Source organism: Fusarium phalaenopsidis (genome assembly GCF_050370095.1).
Source record: "Fusarium phalaenopsidis strain FUZ10S chromosome Unknown contig_32298, whole genome shotgun sequence".
NCBI classification, from domain to species: Eukaryota; Fungi; Ascomycota; class Sordariomycetes; order Hypocreales; family Nectriaceae; genus Fusarium; species Fusarium phalaenopsidis.
The window spans coordinates 921,136-941,110 of NW_028145407.1; the positions used below are offsets into that span (position 1 = coordinate 921,136).

General features: G+C 54.4%; 7 protein-coding genes across 7 annotated transcripts; 4 read left to right on the forward strand and 3 right to left on the reverse strand.

Moving 5' to 3' along the window:
- Positions 1 to 1,607: 1,607 nt before the first annotated feature.
- On the forward strand, positions 1,608 to 2,734 carry LRP88_06868 (prephenate dehydratase PHA2; the record flags this gene model as incomplete). Its single annotated transcript, XM_083243405.1, has 3 exons — positions 1,608 to 1,670; positions 1,744 to 1,804; positions 1,863 to 2,734. The coding sequence occupies 3 exons, from the start codon at positions 1,608 to 1,610 to the stop codon at positions 2,732 to 2,734; spliced, it is 996 nt and encodes a 331-aa protein (XP_083100629.1).
- Positions 2,735 to 3,872: 1,138 nt separating this feature from the next.
- LRP88_06869 (P-loop containing nucleoside triphosphate hydrolase protein) lies at positions 3,873 to 5,331 on the forward strand (the record flags this gene model as incomplete). The annotated part of the gene is made up of 4 exons (XM_083243406.1): positions 3,873 to 3,935; positions 4,048 to 4,230; positions 4,539 to 5,066; positions 5,194 to 5,331. The coding sequence occupies 4 exons, from the start codon at positions 3,873 to 3,875 to the stop codon at positions 5,329 to 5,331; spliced, it is 912 nt and encodes a 303-aa protein (XP_083100630.1).
- Positions 5,332 to 5,592: 261 nt separating this feature from the next.
- LRP88_06870 (mitochondrial 54S ribosomal protein mL67) lies at positions 5,593 to 6,508 on the reverse strand (the record flags this gene model as incomplete). The annotated part of the gene is made up of 2 exons (XM_083243407.1): positions 5,593 to 6,237; positions 6,314 to 6,508. 2 exons carry the CDS (start codon positions 6,506 to 6,508, stop codon positions 5,593 to 5,595), a joined length of 840 nt encoding a protein of 279 aa, XP_083100631.1.
- An 841-nt stretch (positions 6,509 to 7,349) lies between these two features.
- On the forward strand, positions 7,350 to 10,121 carry LRP88_06871 (P-loop containing nucleoside triphosphate hydrolase protein; the record flags this gene model as incomplete). The annotated part of the gene is made up of 1 exon (XM_083243408.1): positions 7,350 to 10,121. One exon carries the CDS (start codon positions 7,350 to 7,352, stop codon positions 10,119 to 10,121), a length of 2,772 nt encoding a protein of 923 aa, XP_083100632.1.
- Positions 10,122 to 10,404: 283 nt separating this feature from the next.
- Positions 10,405 to 12,710, reverse strand: LRP88_06872 (uncharacterized protein; the record flags this gene model as incomplete). The annotated part of the gene is made up of 6 exons (XM_083243409.1): positions 10,405 to 10,559; positions 10,617 to 11,153; positions 11,214 to 11,461; positions 11,511 to 11,825; positions 12,511 to 12,515; positions 12,567 to 12,710. The coding sequence occupies 6 exons, from the start codon at positions 12,708 to 12,710 to the stop codon at positions 10,405 to 10,407; spliced, it is 1,404 nt and encodes a 467-aa protein (XP_083100633.1).
- A 503-nt stretch (positions 12,711 to 13,213) lies between these two features.
- LRP88_06873 (PIG-X) lies at positions 13,214 to 14,808 on the reverse strand (the record flags this gene model as incomplete). Its single annotated transcript, XM_083243410.1, has 3 exons — positions 13,214 to 14,347; positions 14,404 to 14,461; positions 14,516 to 14,808. 3 exons carry the CDS (start codon positions 14,806 to 14,808, stop codon positions 13,214 to 13,216), a joined length of 1,485 nt encoding a protein of 494 aa, XP_083100634.1.
- A 944-nt stretch (positions 14,809 to 15,752) lies between these two features.
- LRP88_06874 (uncharacterized protein) lies at positions 15,753 to 18,920 on the forward strand (the record flags this gene model as incomplete). Its single annotated transcript, XM_083243411.1, has 4 exons — positions 15,753 to 15,836; positions 16,066 to 16,376; positions 16,431 to 16,460; positions 16,514 to 18,920. 4 exons carry the CDS (start codon positions 15,753 to 15,755, stop codon positions 18,918 to 18,920), a joined length of 2,832 nt encoding a protein of 943 aa, XP_083100635.1.
- Between the last annotated feature and the right edge of the window lie 1,055 nt (positions 18,921 to 19,975).

The window sequence follows — 19,975 nt, forward strand, 5'->3', positions numbered from 1 at the left end:
CTTCGCGTTTCATGTTGATTTTTCCCTTTCCCTTTTTCGTCCCTCGCGCAACATCGCGCCGTGTAGACAGCCCTCACTAAGGCACGCTTACATGGCAGGACCAAGGCTTCTGCAACGACAATGACGGCGTGAAACAATCCATCGGGAGAGTTCCACTCGCTGACCGCCATCCATCGAATCGACCATCGACAGAAGCGGCCTCGTCTTTGCAAGGCTTGGTTTGTTTCAATAACCTCACGAGGTCGAGACTATCCGGCCCGAGAGACCTGCAGAGCCTCACGCCAGTCTAGCCGCGGTCTGGAATACCTACCTAGGTAGGCTTTCAGTCTAATCGCGCGCGGCTAGATGGCTTCAATGGACAAAGAGAGCATTCCGTTATTTTAGCAGCCGACGCCTTCTTTCAACATGTTTCATTCCTCCGGGAGGAACGGAGCTTCAGGGCGCCAGAAGACGGCTGTTCCTGATAGACGTGCTCATGGAACAGGGTCCCTCCCGCCCTGACGCTCCGCATCTCGGAATCCTAACTGCTCATCCATCCATTCTCCTCCGTATCCTGGATCCTCTTGCAAGCATTGAGCATGAGCATCATTTGCCTTGTGCACCTTGCATCTTAGTAATGCGACTAGAAACGAGGCCCCAAGCTTTGACGACGAGCGGAAGCCTCCATCTCTGGAGCACCACGGTTAGCCACGTGGTTGCGGTCCAGACCCTGGTCATGGCTCACTTAACCCTTTTGTTTTTGCCCAAAATGTTGATTCTCAAACTGAGTCTTGAAACTTGCGATCCGGAACACCGACGGATTTGCCAGGAAGTTGGAGCTATTCCCAAGATTCCGCTATACTTCGATCCACATTCATCGCAGCTGAGTATTCAATATTGTGGAGTTCTGAGCTGGAGAGATTCGGCCATGACCACGGTTCCCACATGAGAACCCTCAAGCCTTCAGGTTCTACCAATCAATTATTTGCAAGCATTTCCCGGCTCTCTATCGTTATCTTTCACTATTTTCCATCCCATCACACTCGCTTCCTCATTTCTTTAATCTCTGTGCTCACCTGTTGATCAGAGTCGCTTACAACTTCATGTCTATGATTTGATCAAGTGATCAAACTATCCTCGCGCTTTTCCCGTGTGGAACCCCGCATGCGCCAATGGCTTGTACCCTGCTAACTTGGCCCTGTGGAGGCTCAACACAAGTACGTTAGTGCGTACTTTGCGAGTAACTTCCCAACCCACAACTCTGAGAAAATCATTGCTCCCCCACGATTGCGACATCACCACCGTCTTCTCCAAGCTCCAATCCGAGCACGTCTCAGCATCGCGGGCGCCCCCCTTGACAAACTTGGACAGCATCGCGTGAGGAAATAGGGCCAAGATCTCGCCAATTGTCCTCATCCCGCGCCAACTCTATTCCCCCTTCTCGTCCGCCTGTTCTGCAACCCACAGACATCAGGCTGTGGCCATCTGTACCACTTGTGCGAATAGCCATCGACTCTCGGTGTCCAGGAGTGTCCACAGGCCCCCGACCGTTGTCGTCTCTCTTGTCGACTTCCTCTTGATCCAGCAGTCTCACCCGACCCGGCTACACCGACTCACCATCAGGCATCATGACCAGCCAACGCAAGCCCATCGTCAGCTTCCTTGGCCCAGTCGCCTCCTACTCTCATCAGGTAAGGTCATCCCACGGTCGCCCCCTCCATGGTAGGTTGCATGGCACTAACCTGTGCCGACCTGGTTTTGCAGGCTGTTCGCCAGGCCTTCTCCGAGTCCACCTGGGAACTCCAGCCAGCAGTCACTATTGACGGTAGGTAATTGGTGATGTGCCGCCTCGGACTCCCCGTCGCTGATTCTCCCCGGCGTAGACGTCTTTGATCAGGTCCAGGGTGGCAAGGTACAGGCCGGCGTTGTGCCCTTTGAGAACTCTACCAATGGATCCGTAGTCTTCACTCTGGATAATCTGGCCGATAGGGCCAACCGCTACCCGGACATCACCGTCGACGGCGAGACATATGTCGACGTTCACCACTGCCTCGTGGGGCACAAAAATCCTGCTCCAGCTCTTGAGGACACTGCCGAGGGATCAGGCACTTGCACGCCCACGGCCACGGATCCATCGCCCTCGAAGCCGCGGTCCAGGCCTCTGAGCAACCTGAGGCACATTCAGCGGCTGTACTCACACCCGCAGGCCTTTGGTCAGTGTACGGCCTTCATCTCCACCTACCTCAAGGGGGTTGAAATTTTCGAGGTTAGCTCGACCAGCAAGGCGGCCGAGATCGTGAGCAAGGACACGACGGGGACCTGGGCGGCCATCTCGAGCCAGCTGGCTGCAGAACTTCACGGGCTCGACTTTTTGGGCAAGTCAATTGAGGATCGCGAGGACAACACTACTCGATTCTTGGTCCTTGGCACCAACGCTGCCGGGCCCAGGGACGTGGAATCGACCAAGCACGCCATCGCTCAGAAGGGAAGCAAGTCACTTGTCTCCTTCACAGTACCTCACACGTCGCCAGGGGCTCTGGCGGATGTACTGAGCTGCTTCCGCGCCTTCAACCTCAACCTGACCAGCATCAACAGCCGGCCCAGCCTAGTGCAGCCGTTCCAGTACATCTTCTTTATCGAGTTCGAGGGTCACAAGCACGACGATCCGGATGGGCGGGTCAATGGTGCGCTGGAAAAGATTAGTCGCGTGGCCGAGAGCTGGAGGTGGCTTGGGAGCTGGGAAAGATACAGATAACTTCAGGTTGACCAACAAGCCAAACAACAACAGACCATTCTCCCACGGCCGCATCTCCACTCCTGTCAACTGTCACCCTCTTCTGCATATCCGCGATGCAAGGGCATATCGTGAGAGGGCAGCGGGATGCCCTCAATCTAACCAGTAGCTCCCGCAAGGTGCCCTAGAAGCATTGAACAATTCCCCGTAAGGTGGTGGGGCCAGTTATTGCGTGCTCGTCGACGTTGCCCTGAGAGGCATTCCGGCAGGGCTTCTGGCAGGCATTGAGGGACGCATTGGGTCACCGTCGGACCGTTGCTGCTGATGTGTCGAGCTGACAGAGGAAAAGACGGAATATCGACAGGTACTTATTATCAACGTCTCCAGCTCACACACCCACCTTCACCCATGCCCTTCACGGGATCATCGCCACCCTGCCAAGGGTTACCCACGCGGCGTTGAGACTCTATCCCACCGCGGCGCCCACCATCCGGCCACCGCGAACCTATAAACAGCTGCAGGCTTACGCGATAAGATCCCCTTCAGGCGTTGAGCCCATCACATATCGTGATGGGACAGGAGCTGGCGGATTCAACTCGGTTGGGATTGGCTTGCATCCGACCGGGCTAGAGCGTGGGGTCTTCCGGAGCCATTGGCCCCTCGCCATCGGGATTGGAGAAGCAGTCGAGTACCAGGATGAGAGGCCGAGGGCCCGTGAGAGTCTTGTGGGAAGGACGCAGCGGGAGTCAATGAGAGGCCAGCAAATTCAGCACACAAGAGGCGTACAATTCCCTAGCTGCCACAGCGGATACGACTATCGTCCACCATGACGTCGACGCCGCATGCGCGGCACTCAATGAGGATCAATCACCGGCACACGCCCTGGCTCAGCGTGGGAAGATCTGGGCCCCCTGGTGGAGCTGGCTACGGACCATCGCTCGAACGTTAAATATCGGGCGATGGTCCGGAAGCTGGAGGAGCAAACTCTGTAGCATCTCCTGGTTGAGTCCATCTGCCATATATTGCTTGAGCTGCCGCTTCAGAGCTTTGGCAGCTTTCCCCTTCTTCTCACCCCTCTTGCTGCAACCTCCAGCTTGATGTTGAGACGACAACACTTGTCTGCTATTTCTCCCTTTTCTTCCTGGTTCTTTCATCCAAAATGGCGCCCCGCCCCATCTTCGCCGCGACGCACCCACGTGCATGCTCTACGGCCTTCGAACGGGTATGATTGAGCTCCCAGCGTCTTCCCCTGGCGTTATTTTTCTGTCTCTATCGTCAAGAGAAATCTCGCCTCGAGTAAAAAGTCCCTCCGTGATACTGACAATGGCTGCCAGGTCTTCATGACTCGGCGCGACATCATGGAGAGTGTTCACGAACCATTTGGGGATGCCTTCTACTACGGCCCCGAGTTTCTGAGCGACCGCTTCAGAGACGACGCCGACCAGCGCGAGCGCAGTGGCTTCGCCGACAAGACGTACAAGGACATCTTCGACCAAGTCATGGATGCCGGAAAAGAGGTTCGTCTTAGTTTCCCCCTCTTGTTCACTCTACTTTGATGCGATTTCCGAACTCCCCGAACTCCCCGTCCGTCCCCCGCTTTCTTGACTGAGGGGAAATGGGTCGTCTGTGATGTCAATCAGCCGCCCTGTTTTCCCTTCTGAGACTTGGTCAATTGAGTTCTCTTGGCGTTGTGCCCATGCCGCATCGTCGCATCGTCGCATCGTCGCATTGCTGTCGCCACCATGAGAGAGGGTGTATCACAGTTGCCCATCATGACAGTTGATAACTATTTACCAATCAAGCATGATACTTACACACTGCGCAGGGAAAGAGAATCTTCATCAAGGATATGGCCTACTACCTCATGACCCCGGATGGCAAGCCTACCAAGGTTGCGCCGTCCCTGGGCGAGGAGGAGCCCGGCAACCCAACCGTGGTGCCGCTAGAGATCCTGAAGCAATTCCAGTTCACATTCCTCATCCGCCACCCCCGCAGATCCATCCCCTCGTACTACCGCTGCACTGTGCCGCCTCTGGACGAGGTCACTGGCTTCTACAACTTCATGCCAAATGAGTCTGGCTACGAGGAGCTGGTGCGTCTCTTTGACTATTTGCTCAAGGAGGGCGTCGTCGACAAGGACAACCTTGTCGTCGTCGACGCCGATGACCTGCTGGACAACCCTGAGAAGACGATCCGTCTCTACTGCGAGAAGACGGGCATTGACTTTAAGCCTGAGATGCTCGAGTGGAATGACCAGGACAGCAAGTTTGCCAGCAACGCCTTTGAGAAGTGGAATGGCTTCCACAACGATGCCATCAAGAGCTCGGCTCTCAGGCCGCGCACTCATGCCCAGGTAAGTTGACGATTTTATTGAATCGCCCCCCATTTCCCCTTCCTCCACCTGTCTGTCTGCGTCAAACACCTGCTGTTCGCTCGCTCTCCTCGTGGTTGGATTTGCCTGCTGATGTAGCTAACTAAAGAAGACATCCACCACCGAATCGGAAAATAAGGAGTGGACCGCCAAGTATGGAGCCGAGGCGCAAAAGGTGATCCGCAAGACGGTTGAAGACAACGTCGCGTACTACGAGTACCTGAAGCAGTATGCTCTGCCTGTTTAAACTCTGTCGGTAAAAGACGGTTGCACGAGATATGCTGGAGGGTTTCTTTGCGTTGTTTTTGCTTCTTCGACTTGGGGTCTGTTTTTCACGCTTTTGCTCTCTCAGATTGCATTGTATACCGGGGAATAATAAGCCCCGGGAGGGCTCAGAGCTCGCACATGACTTATGACCGTCTTGGGATTTAGTTTGATGGTACATTTATGATACAAATAACCACTTGGCTCTACGCCATTCCATGCATATATCCTAGAATTTGGTAGCCTATTGTGCCTTGGTTGCCGCCACATCCGCATCTTGAACCGGAGCATCCCCAGCCGGTGCTGCCTCTTTCTTCTCTTCCTTGGGAGGCTCTACTTCCGCTGTCGCTTCCACCGTCTTTTCCGTAAAGTATGTGGGGTTCTCGAACAGTTCGTGCGTAACATTGCCGGACCACTTCTCGGCGTACTCTCTATCCTGGTCGTTGGCCCAGCTCACCGTCACATCCAAGAGCTTCTGCTCCTCGCCCTCAGCAGCCTCGTTGGTCACAATCTTGTTGCCCCGTCCGAGACCGCCCAGGACGGCAGCCATGTCGGCGATAGAGTTTGGCTTCTGAGCGTTCAGGGCAATACCGCGCTCCTGCTTGCTGCGAATGGGGCGGTATCCCGGGTTGCCCTTCTTCTCCTCCTCGGCGATCCGCTTGCGGTCGGCGGCCGTGAACTCCTCGGGACGCTTGTATCGAAACTCGTTATCCCACGCCACCTCGTGCAGGTGCTTGAGCTCGCGCAGCTTCTGGAAGACTGAGCGGCCGGCGGGGCCCTGGCCGGCGGGGAAGGAGATGCGGGCGAAGGGCGACCAGTAATCCTTGCGGAGCTTGGCGGGTTTTGTCTTTTTGCCGTTGAAGGGGAGTTGCTTGAGGTCGTGGAAGCCCTATAGATATTGTCAGTCATTTCATGACCACACACCAAATCCACTCAACACCGGGAAAATTAGCAATTGAACTTACATCGAGCTTCTCGTCAAAGCTGTAGATGATCTGGTCTGTCCTCCGGTGTCCAAAGACCCAGATGTGCTCCCCATGGCCTTCAGGGCCTACAAAGCCCGTCGTGGGGCGCCGAGGCCGGCCAGAGTGTGCCTGTCGCACGCATATCCGCACGTAGCTAGGCAATTGACCTAGGCTGACTCCCTGTGCCGGTTTCATGGTGGCGGCTGTGAGGTTGAGGCGGGCTCTCTCATGAGACTCGCTCTGGAAAAACTTCCCGCAGAACGGCGCATGCCAATTGCCCGGCTCAATCGCGGCAAGTGGTGAAAGTCATGTGACTTCTGTCGATCGGGAAGCGCCGGGGATGGGGCGATAAGATAAGGAGAGACAGTCATGGAGCTCCCCACTCGTCAAGCTGACGGAATCTTGGGAGTGACATGCAAAATAACTCGACACCTTTCTTCCTGACATAATTACTTGTGCAATACTAACGTTATTCTATATTACCATGTGTTCGGCTTCTTTCAATTGGCCCCTCTTTTGCCCCACCATGTCCCGCTTTATTATCTCCCCCAACCCTGGGCTGAGAGTGACGTCGAAGATTCCCGGAGCTTCTGGCAGGGCCGACATGCTTCTACTCAGCTGCCGCGAGCCTGCTTGAGCCTGCCTGAGGGATCTCGATGCTTCACGTCGGATGATTCGCTCCACCAGAGGCTTCCAAGGAGTATCCTGATTCATATGCGAGATCCACTCACCTCGTGAATAAATTCACCTCGTCCTGCGCTTTCGGAGCTGAACTCTCCTCTCTTTCTCATACAGACAGAAACAAAATACCCCACCACAACCACATCAAGCGATACCCAACCTTCCGAGGTCAGGAAACCTGACGGAAGCAGCCCTTTCCTTTCATCCTTCGGGCCACAATCGCCAGGTGATACAATATTCTGCGACTACACACGCATACGCATACGCATACACAGCTCACGATTACCACCACCAACTTACACCTTGATTCCCTGTTTTCCAAGCCCATCGTTTTCACTACTACACTACCGCCATCATGAACTCCCGCATGGACTTCACGGACCGGGCCCAGAAGGCTGTGGAGGATGCCATGGCCTTGGCTGAGCAGTACGCCCACTCCCAGCTTGTCCCAGTCCACCTTGCAGTTTCCTTGCTCGACCCTCCTCCGGACCCCTCCAAGGATCAGCAAAACGCTCCCCCAGTCGTCAGCACCTTGTTCCGGCAGGTCATCGAGCGAGCCCATGGCGACCCTCAGCTCTTCGATCGAGCACTCAAGAAGACCCTCGTCCGTCTCCCCAGCCAAGACCCTCCACCAGAGCATGTCTCCTTGGCACCTCAGTTCCACAACGTCCTGCGAAAGGCATTGGAGCTGCAGAAGGTGCAGAAGGACACCTACGTCGGTGTCGACCATCTTATTACCGCGCTTTCTGATGAGCCGAGCATCCAGTCGGCCCTGAAGGAGGCCAACATTCCCAAGCCCAAGCTTGTCCAGGAGGCTGTACAAGCCATTCGTGGAACCAAGCGAGTCGATAGCAAGACGGCCGATACCGAGGAGGAGAATGAGAACTTGGCCAAGTTCACCATCGACATGACCGAGATGGCCCGCGACAAGAAGATCGACCCCGTCATTGGTCGAGAAGAAGAGATCCGCCGGGTCGTACGAATCCTGTCTCGACGAACCAAGAACAACCCCGTCCTTATCGGTGAACCCGGTGTAGGTAAAACTACTGTCGTCGAAGGATTGGCTCAGCGAATCGTCAACCGAGACGTTCCCGACAACCTGAAGAACTGTAAGCTTCTGTCGCTCGACGTCGGCGCCCTTGTTGCTGGCAGCAAGTACCGAGGAGAGTTTGAGGAGCGAATGAAGGGTGTGCTGAAGGAGATCCACGAGTCCAAGGACGTCATTATCCTCTTCGTCGATGAGATTCATCTTCTGATGGGTGCCGGTTCATCCGGTGAGGGAGGCATGGACGCTGCCAACCTTCTCAAGCCCATGCTCGCCCGTGGCCAACTGCACTGTATTGGTGCCACCACCCTCGCCGAGTACCGCAAGTACGTTGAGAAGGATGCAGCCTTTGAACGTCGATTCCAGCAGGTTCTTGTCAAGGAGCCAAGCATCCCTGAGACCATCTCCATCCTTCGTGGTCTCAAGGAGCGATACGACCGACACCACCGTGTCACCATCCTCGACAGTGCCTTGGTCGCCGCCGCCAACTTGGCTGCCCGCTACCTCACCACCAGACGAATGCCCGATTCAGCCATTGACCTTGTCGATGAGGCGGCCGCCGCTGTGCGTGTCGCCCGAGAATCTCAGCCCGAGATCATTGATTCTCTTGAGCGTAAGCTTAGGCAGCTGATGATTGAAATCGCGGCTCTCGAGAAGGAACACGATGAGGCATCTCAGACTCGTCTGGTGCAGGCGAGGAAGGACGCCAAGAATGTCGAAGAAGAGTTGCAGCCACTTCGCGAAAAGTATCAGAGCGAGATCAAGCGAAGTGAGGAGATTCACCAGGCCAAGGTGAAGCTCGATGAACTTGAGAAGCGTCTCGAGGACGCGACCAACAACGGTGAGCACGCCAAGGCCGCCGATCTCAAGTACGGTGCCATCCCCGAGCAAGAGTCTGTCATCAAGGAACTTGAGACACGTAAGGCTGCCGCTGACGCAGCCCTGAACGCAACTGGTGCCGACGTTGGCGGTGCCATGGTCACCGACATTGTCACCGCCGACAACATCAACGAGATTGTCGCTCGATGGACCGGCATCCCTGTCACACGACTTCGCACTTCCGAGAAGGAGAAGCTTATCCAGATGGAAAAGGTTCTCGGCAAGATCGTGGTGGGCCAGAAGGAGGCGGTCCAGTCGGTTGCCAATGCCATCCGCCTTCAGCGATCTGGTCTCAGCAACCCCAACCAACCACCAAGCTTCTTGTTCTGCGGTCCCTCGGGTACCGGAAAGACCCTTCTCACCAAGGCTCTGGCAGAGTTCCTGTTTGACGATGCCAAGGCCATGATCCGATTCGACATGTCCGAATACCAAGAGCGACACGCACTGAGCCGCATGATCGGTGCGCCCCCTGGATATGTCGGCCACGATGCCGGTGGCCAGCTGACCGAGGCTCTCCGCCGGAAGCCCTTCTCAATCCTGCTCTTCGATGAGGTTGAGAAGGCAGCCAAGGAAATTCTCACCGTTCTGCTCCAGCTCATGGATGACGGCCGCATCACCGATGGCCAAGGCAGAGTCGTCGATGCCAAGAACTGCATCGTCGTCATGACCTCCAACTTGGGTGCTGAGTACCTCGTCCGACCCGGTGTCAAGGAGGGTCGCGTTGACTCTGGCACTCGAGAGATGGTGATGAACGCCCTCCGCAACTACTTCCTGCCCGAGTTCCTCAACCGTATCAACTCGGTCGTCATCTTCAACCGCCTGACACGCAGGGAGATCCGCAAGATCGTCGATATTCGCCTCAGCGAAATCCAGAAACGACTCGAAGACAATGGGCGCAAGGTGCAAATCGACGTGTCAGACGAAGCAAAGGACTATCTCGGCAAGAGCGGCTACTCCCCTGCCTACGGAGCTCGTCCTTTGTCTCGTCTCATCGAAAAGGAGGTGCTCAACAAATTGGCCATCCTCATCCTGCGCAACAACATCCGCGACGGCGAGTATGCTCGTGTCGAGCTCATCGACGGCAAGATTGTTGTTCTATCCAACCACGAGGACAGCGAGCTTGGCGAAGATGAGGAGATGATGGATGAGGAGGACGCTGTTGACGAGATGCTTGACGACATGGATCAGGATATCTATGATTAAGTGTGTTTTCGTTCCGCAAAGGTGGAGTAAAGATTGAGATATCAGCATGGAGGAATCATTGTCTGAACGAGTTTGACGATTGCATGACGGCGTTTAAATGGCAAGGATTCATTGCCAAGGGTTTTTGTTTTGTAGGATTCATGTACTTAATTGCTCATCGATAATTGAGACACAAAAGTTGGAATGGCATTATCCGATCCGTCTTAAGTCGAGTGAAGTCATGATGTGAGACATGAGTGATGTTGAAGCGAATATCAATTTATCTTTATTGTTATTATGTTTACTATGGGGGTCCTAAGAATACGGGTGTGTCTCCGGCCCATCCAAAGTCGTCTATCACCATGGACCAGTCGATACCTTGAAACGGATCATGAGCGTTGTTGAGGGTATTATCTTGGTTGTTGTTTTCATCCGTATTCGTGACTGGCGCATTGGTATCTGAGTGACAGTCAACAATTAGCAAGTTGCTTCAAAGCAACAGCATAATCAACTTACGAAAAGCCTCTAAACCTCTGCTCACACCCTCTGTGCTTCTCTTTGCCTCGTGCAGCGCATCCTTGAAACGGTTGAGACACCAATACGTGACAGCAGCACCAATGCGTTCTGGGAACGCGCTCACGGGCTCCTCTGACTTGGGCAGCAGATTCCTCACGGACCAAAAGGTCTCGAGGATGACGGAGCCTCGCGCGGGGAGGTCGCATTCGCGGACGGAGCAGCTTTGAAGGACGGAGCGAACACGCAGGGCGAGGGCGTCGGCGTCGGCTGGGGTGAGGTGGCGGGGGGCGGCGGTCGAGTGTAGCGTCGAGAGGAGGATGCAACCGGCGTCGACGGCAGAGCGGTATATCCAGTGAGTGCCGTGTGTGAGGAACTGCGAGGCAGTCTCGAGGGCGATGGCTGTGTTGATGAGGTCGTGGGAGGTGCTGTAGGCGCGGAGGGCGTTGAGGGCAAAGTTGGGGCGAAGCGTCGGGGGTGAGAGGAAGTAATAGGATTGGACTTCAAGCTGGGTCGAGAGGACCATGAAGCGAGAGCAATCTGGGTATGGTTATTATCAGCTGGTCTTGGAGTCAGAGTTGTTGATTGCCTGTGTCTTACCCGTCTCGACTCTTGTGACAATTGGCTTGACCAGCTCAAACTCGTCCTCCCAGTTTCTGACCACTGCTTCAGAGACCCCGTTGGTCGCAGAGATTTGGGCAGCCATGGCTATGTGTAGACGGTTGGAGAACTTTTGTAGCTCGAATAGAGTAAGTAGTTCTGGTGCAAGGGTATCTTTGACGATATTCTTGCATTGAGTGTCATCGTGTTGTATGAACGGAGGCGGCGTTCCACTCCCTGTAGCAATCCTATATAATGTGTCAGAATGAGATCCAGTAACCTGTCTGTTCAACATACTTCTGTGAAAGAATGCAGCAGAATATCCATGTCACCGACGCGTCATGGTCTGTCGAGGTCAAGTTCTGCCGACCACCGATCAAGAACCTAGAATGGGATCCGCGGCCGGTGTGCAGACCGAGGAGCATACACGAGTTGAAGGCGACGCTAATGAGCAGCGGCGACGGATCTGTCACGAATCTGATGGTCGGGAAAGGCCAGGCGCAGATGATGAGAATGGCGTGGATGGCCTCGAGATCCAAGGCGACGGCAGCGAGGAGGGTGTATACGTCGCGGTTGAGACGGTCGACGAGGGTGGTGAAGATGTTCTCATCCCTGGCGTATCGACGGCTGGCAACATATATCACAGCCCAGAAGAGAGTTGGACATGCCGCGTAACATTCATCCGGATCCCTTTTTCTCAATATGGGGAGATATGGATGAAAGCACTGTAAATACCTTGAAATCGGTCAACGTTGCTCAGACTCAAAACAACCAAGGCATCTCACTTTTCAAAGTACCAGTCAATGTCTTCGCCAGGCAAAAGCCTATCGCCGAGGACACGAGACTTTGTCGGTCCGGTTTTTTCATATGCTGTAGTTGTAGTTGTGAGCTGGTTTGATGATGAGTCCTGTAGAGGAGCTGGCGCTGAGAGGATGGATGTGTTGGTGATTGAAGCAAGTCGGCTTGCAGAATCTGGAAACATGGGATTGCTCCCGTGGGAATTTGAGGGACTCCATGTTGTCTCTCCATTGTTCCTCGGATTAACAGCTTCCTTGATGCTCTTCAATTCTTGCTCCAAAAGCTCGAGTTTGCTATGATGGGTAGTTGTCAGCATGGGTCTAGGGTATCATCAGGTGAAGCCTCAGTGAGTAGCCATCTCTGCAGTGGCTGTTGCGACTGTCAATTAGTACGATACCTTCTCTTTGTGACTCTCTTGTGCGACCTATCGTAGACGCATGAGAGACCTAGTTTGGCACAACGCTGGCAGGGCTGTCCGGCGACAGGACTCGCTCTACACCGCACCTGAGACCATTGTCAGCTCCATTGACTCATTCTCTTGCGCTGAGGACTTACTTTGGAGTCGCGACAGCTGATGCAGGCTACATTCCTCCTTATCCTATCCTGAGGCGAGTCGGGTGGCTGATTCTGCTTCTGCTGCGGCTGTGCCGGGCCAGATGTCGACGCGGGCGACTCCTCCGATGAAGGTGTCGGGGCCATTGGGGTGCATCACAACAACCCCCTGTAACCGAGTCGCTTATGTCTTGAACCTCTGCTGGCGTGGACATTTCACAGCCGGGGTTTGGGTCTGCAAAGGCTGAGGCAGTACCCGTCTTTGGGCGGTCAATTGGTTGGCTTGTTAGTGCCTCGGTCGAGGCACAAATTGGAGGTTGGTTGGTTGGTTGGTTGCGTCGAGTTAGCAGCTGACGCCTTTGCTATGGATCTAGGGACGGGTAGATTGCTTGACGTCACGTGTGCGAGGAACTAGGCAACTCAAGGAAGTCCAACTATACGAGCTACCTACAGTACCTGGGCGTTGGTAATGAGACTTGAAAGAAATCAAATCAAATTGGATTGGATATTATCTAGATCAAGCTAGTCCTGCATATTCTACACCGGCCAATTGAAACCCGGCTGTTAAAGTTGCGCTTTCTTTTGCAGAGTTACTATAGAGACAGTTATCCCGGTTCCACCCATGCCAGCCGCTTCACCAGTGTGATCCTTTATTGGACCTTCTTCTGGGCGACTTGGCCACGAGTTCTGTTTGTTTTCCCTCCAGACTTCATCATGACGCTGGCCAACTTCCATAGAACCCAGATAAAGCCGAGGGCAACAGCTGCAGTTGTGCCCGAGGTGATCCAGTCTGCTCCCTCCTCTTTTAGTACAGGCACTGTGACTGGGTTCATGAGCCTGCTGCCACTCTCCGGCTGGGGAGCGACGTGCCAAAAGACGGTATCGCGAGGGAAAAGCTCGTCATATCCCACATGAAGCCGATCAAACGGATTCTCTAGGGTTTCGGCCCCGGAGGGGCATGCCCAAAAGACAGCAGGATACGGAACCTCGATATCGACTTGACCGCTTGCAGAAGGTTCAAGATACCGCAGGTGAAGCGGAACCTCGGCCTTCCAAGGCTCATCTTTCTCGGGTCCAGGAGGGGCCAGCTCAAGAAGGATACTGGACCCCCAGGTCTCAGTGGTATATGCCGGTGCTTCCAGGTCAACGGGCAGGGTCGTGTATCGCAATGAAGTGAGATTCTTGGAGGCCAAAAACAAATCGTCATCCAACTGATATCGGTCGGCAAAAATCGTTTTGGGCAATGTCAAGAACGCGTAGGGCGCACACTCTCCGTCGCTGCCCGGGGCCTGGTTGGAGCTGAAGCTCAACTGAAGTGTAGGATGCAAGCCAGTCGGGCTGAGAAACTTGGAGCCAAAAACAGAGTTGCTCTGTCGGTGCCGAGACGGGAAAGTAAAAATGGCCGGCGAAGGCTTCTTTTGCTCACCGAGGACACTTAGAACGCCAGCAACCCCAAGTTCGTGCTTCTCCATGTTTGGCTGAGAGTTGTCGTTGATGAAAATGCCAACCTCCACTCTTCTCCCCGAAGACGCAGGGACAGCAACCGTTTGGGAACGGAGCGGCCATGTGGCATGGGCAACAAGGGACTTTGTGGTGGCCTCATAGGACAAGTCCAGGCTGGCAGCCATGTAGAGGCCGCGTAGTCGAGCATTGCAGGTAGTGTCAACATCGGAACAAAATTCCTGCAAACTGGTGGCAACGAAAGAATCCAGATCTTCTACTCCTTGGTAAAAGGAGAAATCCGGGGAAGCCGAGGAGCTGTCTTGCTTGAACTCGGTGAACGCCTAGTGAACCCGGTCAGTGTTTCTAATACACTCGAGGGCTTAGGGAAAAGAGGTACCTCGGGCTTTGAGCAGTCCAGCGGACCGAATCTTTGAAGCCAGGTACATAATTTCGAGCTGGGTTCAGAATTTGTTAGCATCGATAACCAGACAGGGCGGTAGACGACTCACTGATCATGTGAGGTTGACGAGGTAGGAGTGTAGTATACGTGAAGACCTGGGGATATTCGAGAGGCAAAGGGGTCCAGTGTTTCAAGCTTCAAGGGGCTGGCCCATCTGACGTGGACAGAGTCATAGTCCTTGAGCAGGTCGGTGAGCTCCCGAGGCAGCTCATCGAAGGGGATGGTGAGCTTGTCCTGGCGGACCGTCTCGATCTGGGGACCCGATAACCCGGCTTCTTCAATGTCCAACGCCGCCGGGTCAAGGTCATGGTCCTTGTGCACAAAAGTAACGCGCTCACGCATGGCGGTGACTCGAGCTTTGAGCTGGACTGTGTTGTATGCCCTCGTGCTCGGTGTGTGCTGTAAGCTGTACTGTACACTGCACTGCTGGATGTGCTGTCGCGTGCCACCACCGAGATATCGGGCGGTATCTCGAACAGGACTAGCCGTGCTCCAATAAACAACTCGGTGCCTGGGACCAGCTTCCAAAGAAAGAGGGAAAATCAGCAGCAAATCCAAGCTCAGGTGCCCGGTTTCGTTGCTTCGGTGTCGAGCTCGGCAGCGAGTTGGTGAACAGATCTCCCTGGATCCAGGCTCAAGAGTGACGTTACTGGAGCTTTGGTTGGTCAGAGCTCCCCAGCAAAAAGGCCCGCAAGGCCGCTGAGAGAAGAGACAAGTATCGAATACACGTGGTTTCGGTGCGATGCAGGCACTGGCCGACGTACTCCAATACCCCGGCTCGTGCCCCTCGTCCCCTTCCCTTTTGGTCACCGCGACACGATTGACGCTAATCCTCTTTGGGGACCGACAGGCGATTCAACTTGCGCCTGCCGCAGCGCCGCCTCGGTCGCCTGTTTCCGTGATTGAATGAAGGAAGTCGCGACCATCCCATTTCCATTTCTTCGCCCGTCGAGATGATACCACGGCAGAGCCTCGTTTTTCTTCCTCCTGCATTCACATTTTCACCTCTGCGACACCACCCACGAAAGAAGCCATAACAGTAACACACGGCCCCGACGAGATCATGCCCATCGACTCCCGCATCCCGTTGTGATCCAGAGTTCGAAACCGATACCGACACCCGAAGCCACTTTTGAGACGACGATTTCCCCGAGCGACCCGTCTGCGCTGCGGCCACAAGCTGCAATCACGACATCGATATTGAGGTGCCACGGTTGACGGCGAAGTGCCGCTGAGGCTGGCCCGTTAAAATTATTCCAGCACAAAACTGCACGCCTCGAGACGCCATGACCGATCATCAACCATATGTAACCATTCGTTCGCGGAGGCCTGCTGAGGGTCCCGGTTCCAGGAGCACCGGACCTTCCATGGTGCGTCTTATTGCTGCTGGTCTTGGTGGGCAAGTCGGTTATACTTACACCATATGACTTCATAGGCCGGACCCAGTGGAGGGGATTTCCATGCCAGGTCCGCAACTCACGACACAAGCCGCACAAGTTTTCATGTAAAACATATCGGCCAGTTCGCCCAGAGACTTGAAGATGTTAGTCTGCCCCTCCCCCACCAAGTCTTGGCTGCCATTATCTAACCACTCCACAGTCTGCAGCCCGCGCTTTTCCAAACCGTGGGAGATCATCTGCAAGATACAGCAATGTCCAAGTACTCTTGCTACATTGGAACTCTGATGACCTCTTTGTCATTCCTGAATTGGAGGATCTGGAAAAGTGTCTGAGCGAGGATTATGGCTTCAACACGGACATTTTTGCTATCCCCTCAGAGAATTCTCACCTCGAGTTGATGATGCGCATCGGTCAACTCATCAAGGAGCATGAATCTCAGGATACATTATTTGTGGTCTACTACGGTGGCCATGCTAGGATCGACGAATCCAGGCAAAGCACCTGGTGCGCGTGAGTAAAGAGTGAACCCGTAATAGCCTCAACAGCGGTCCTGATATGTATTAGAACTCGAGAGCCCAATTCACCGTGGTTACAGTAAGTCTTGCTTGTCTCTCAGTAAACCCGATTGGGGTTCTAACTTGTCACAGGTGGTCCGCAATCCAGACTCTTCTTGAACGATCATTGTCGGACGTTCTCATTCTCCTAGATTGCTGTGCCGGGGCCGCCAGCGCGACATTTCCCAATGGCTCTAGTATCACTGAGACAATATCGGCATCAAGTTGGGATGCCATTGCCCCAGACCCTGGACGTTACTCGTTTACCAACGCCCTCATCGAAGTCCTTCAAGAGTGGCGGCTTAGAGCCTTCTCAGCTGCCATGCTTCATGCCGAAGTGCTCGCCAGACTCAAACACCCCCGCCCCATCACCATCAATGGCAAATATTTCGAGGCTCGTTCAACGCCAGTGCACTTCATGATGACATCCAACCACAAGGCACCCAGTATCGAAATGTCACGGATGTCGCCGGGCGATAGCTTGCCGTCTCCCGATTTGTTGCCAATGCCAGCCATGGGCCATGAGACAGGCCGGGCCCCAGACTCCGCGCCCGTCAACAGAAACGATTATATGTTTACTGAGCCCAATGAAGACACCCCTCACGTTATGATCTCTTTGGCTCTGGAGGATGATCAGAGGCTGGACATTAACGCCTGGGAGCAGTGGCTGAGTGCCTTTCCCGCCATGGCCAAATACGTCAAGGTCCAGGGCGTCTTCAAGAGCCACTCGACGATGCTTCTTGTGTCGATGCCAGTTTCCATCTGGGACCTTCTCCCCGAGGATCATGCTACGTCTTTTGTTGCCTTCATCCGTTCCAATAACCTCATGACTCAAAAACCCCGCAATCAGTCTGTCCCAGTCTTCGTTCCTACGAATCCATACCCAACCGAGAACGATGGCGCTTCATTTGTCTCTGGCGTCTCTGGTACCACTTTTGCACCGACAGAGACTACTGGACTGGCAGGGCAAATGGGTGCCTTTAGGGATCCGGCCTATGGCAGGCAAACAGCTGGCCCAGTTGTCAGGACGGCTCTTTCACCAATCCAACAGCTCTCTCCTCTCTATCCGCCATCACAACCTGGATCGCCCTCACAGAGCACCCCGCCACAACCAATGAGGTCTATGCATTCAACAACCTCGCTTTCTACATTGCAGAGGCAGCAATCATCCTCCTCTCTTGGATTTGGCGGGAGTTTGACGAGGCAGATGATCATGAACCAACAGCAGGCCCTTCGACGCACTACATTTGGAGCTGATGTCCCTGAGCCAAAGAAATTCTCACCTCACGTCGAAAGGCGTCTTGAAGAATACTATCAAACTGAGCCGCTGCCAAACGATGGGCAAAAGGCGTTCTTCGCCTCGAATCTCGGCGTCGAGCCTTGGCATGTTGAGGTTTGGTTCCATCACCGAAGAGAGAGAGATGCGTTCGCCCAACGATTCGCATCACTCAGAATCGAGGATTCGAAAGTTCAGACTCACGAAGGACCACGCATGATATTGCCCGCAAATCTCAGTGAGCTTCTAGACATATCGTTGCCAGGGCAGACACTGCTCCTTGATCTCCGATCATTATCAGAGTACCAGAGATCACACATCAAGGGTGCGATCCATCTGCGGGCTCCGCAATCCTTCTTGCGGCCTGCATCTTTGGATATGATTGAGCGGGCCTTTGCCGATGCACAGAGCAGGAGGACATTCTCTCACTGGCAGCGGGCAAGGACCATTGTCTTTTACTCGCGTGGTCTTGAAACCCCATGGGAATGTCCGTCAGCCGAAATCCTGCTGGAGAAGCTCTGGGCCTGTGGTTGGAATGGACACTGCTTCATTCTAAAAGGCCATTACCGTGAATTCAGCGACTCGTTCGCGAAACACATCTACCGCAGCCAGGACACACAGGGCCTCGGGGGTGTAGGAGAGGCCCAGCCCACAGCAATCACTAGTCAGGCAGACACGTCAGTTAATCAGCAAGAGTTTGCCAACCTTCTGTCTCGGCTGGAGAGGGAGGACCAATTGCGCCATCTAGGCACATCGCCTGGACAAAATGAAGAACGCACCACGGCATTGGAGGAGCACGAGAAGGAGCTGGAAAACGAATTCCAAGATCGCTTCCCGGCACTATACAAAAAGGCTCAGGATGTTCATGGCCCGGTTGCTGGAAGGTCCGATGACGACAACTTTGTTACCAAGGCACAGATGGTAGAATATCTGGACCGTGGCTTGACAAAGATTCGAGACGCTCAGGCAGCAGGACCGCCGGCGACAACTTATGAGCCTGGGCACTCCAAGTTGGCGGCCGATGGTTACTTTGACCGGGCATACCTAGACCGAGAGTCGGACGAGTATGTCGAGGTTGGTCGAAGTGATGAGCAAACTGGGGGCGAGGGTAGCCCCCAGATGACGGGAAAAGGCAAGGAGATCAGGGCAGCGCCATCACCGGATGACATTCCCCGGAGGGGACGTGGAGGAGGGATCCTGAACAAGATGTTTCGACGGACATAACTTTGATGGGCTCTACGGATTATGATTCTGAGGTGCATGTGGTTGTCATGTCATCTGCGGCGTTGATATCAAAAGAGGTTGGTTAGGGACTCGGGAGCATTAGAGCACGGGGTTCGGCATGGGATTCTAGTTCTTGGATAAGAAACAGGTTGGGGAGCGATGAAAGAAAGCATTGTCTTGTCTTACAAAGTCTTTAACTTCTTGATAGCATCAACTTACCCGTGTGGCCAAGAGGGATGCCACTTTTTCTCCCTTATGTTCTACCCTACATCTTGCATGTTGCACTGCACATTCACTTTACTCATGCAGAGCCAGAATCCCGTGTACAAATTGTCATGATGACGAGTGCCTTGCTCTATGGCGGTCTGCTGGGCCTCTCCCTCCGCCTGTGTAGTTCACGGGTTCGTTGTGGCAACACTGCATACCAGATACCGCAGCTGATGGCGTCGTGTAAGGCGGCAAAGACCTCGTTTTCGCACGCGGTCAACCGGCGGGCCAAGTCATTCGTTGCATAAGTGAAACAATACGGCGGAAAGGACAGAGTCTGATACTGCGGCCGACTACCCAACAAGGGGCTTGTTGCGACTTTCCAGAACCCGGGCCTCTCGGTGTGACGAGTCACAGGACGGCGTGCAACGGGCAGAGAAACAGACAAAGAAGAGGTGGAGGGAGGGAGGGAGCCGTAGGCGCAGCAGACGCAAGCAGCCAGTACTACAAGGTGCGACAAGCGCGGCATGGCAAAAGGGGATCTACGGACTCGCCGGGGATATACGGTCAAGCGGGAAGATACAGGGCCGTCCAGGCCAGCAGGAGACAGTCAGTCAGACAGACAGGAGGGCGAAACCCCACGGACGTTTGTATTGTGAAGCTGTCGTGGGTTAGTGCGTCCGTGATTGGAGCTCCAATGGGGGAGAGGAGGAGAGGGGGGGAAAGGATAAAAGGGGCCAGGGGGGAGCAAGCAGGAGGAAGAGAAGAAATCATGCAACTTTGCTGGGCTGGGCTGAACTGGACTGGACTGGACTGGACAGAGAAATGTCACGTAACAGCCAGACGAT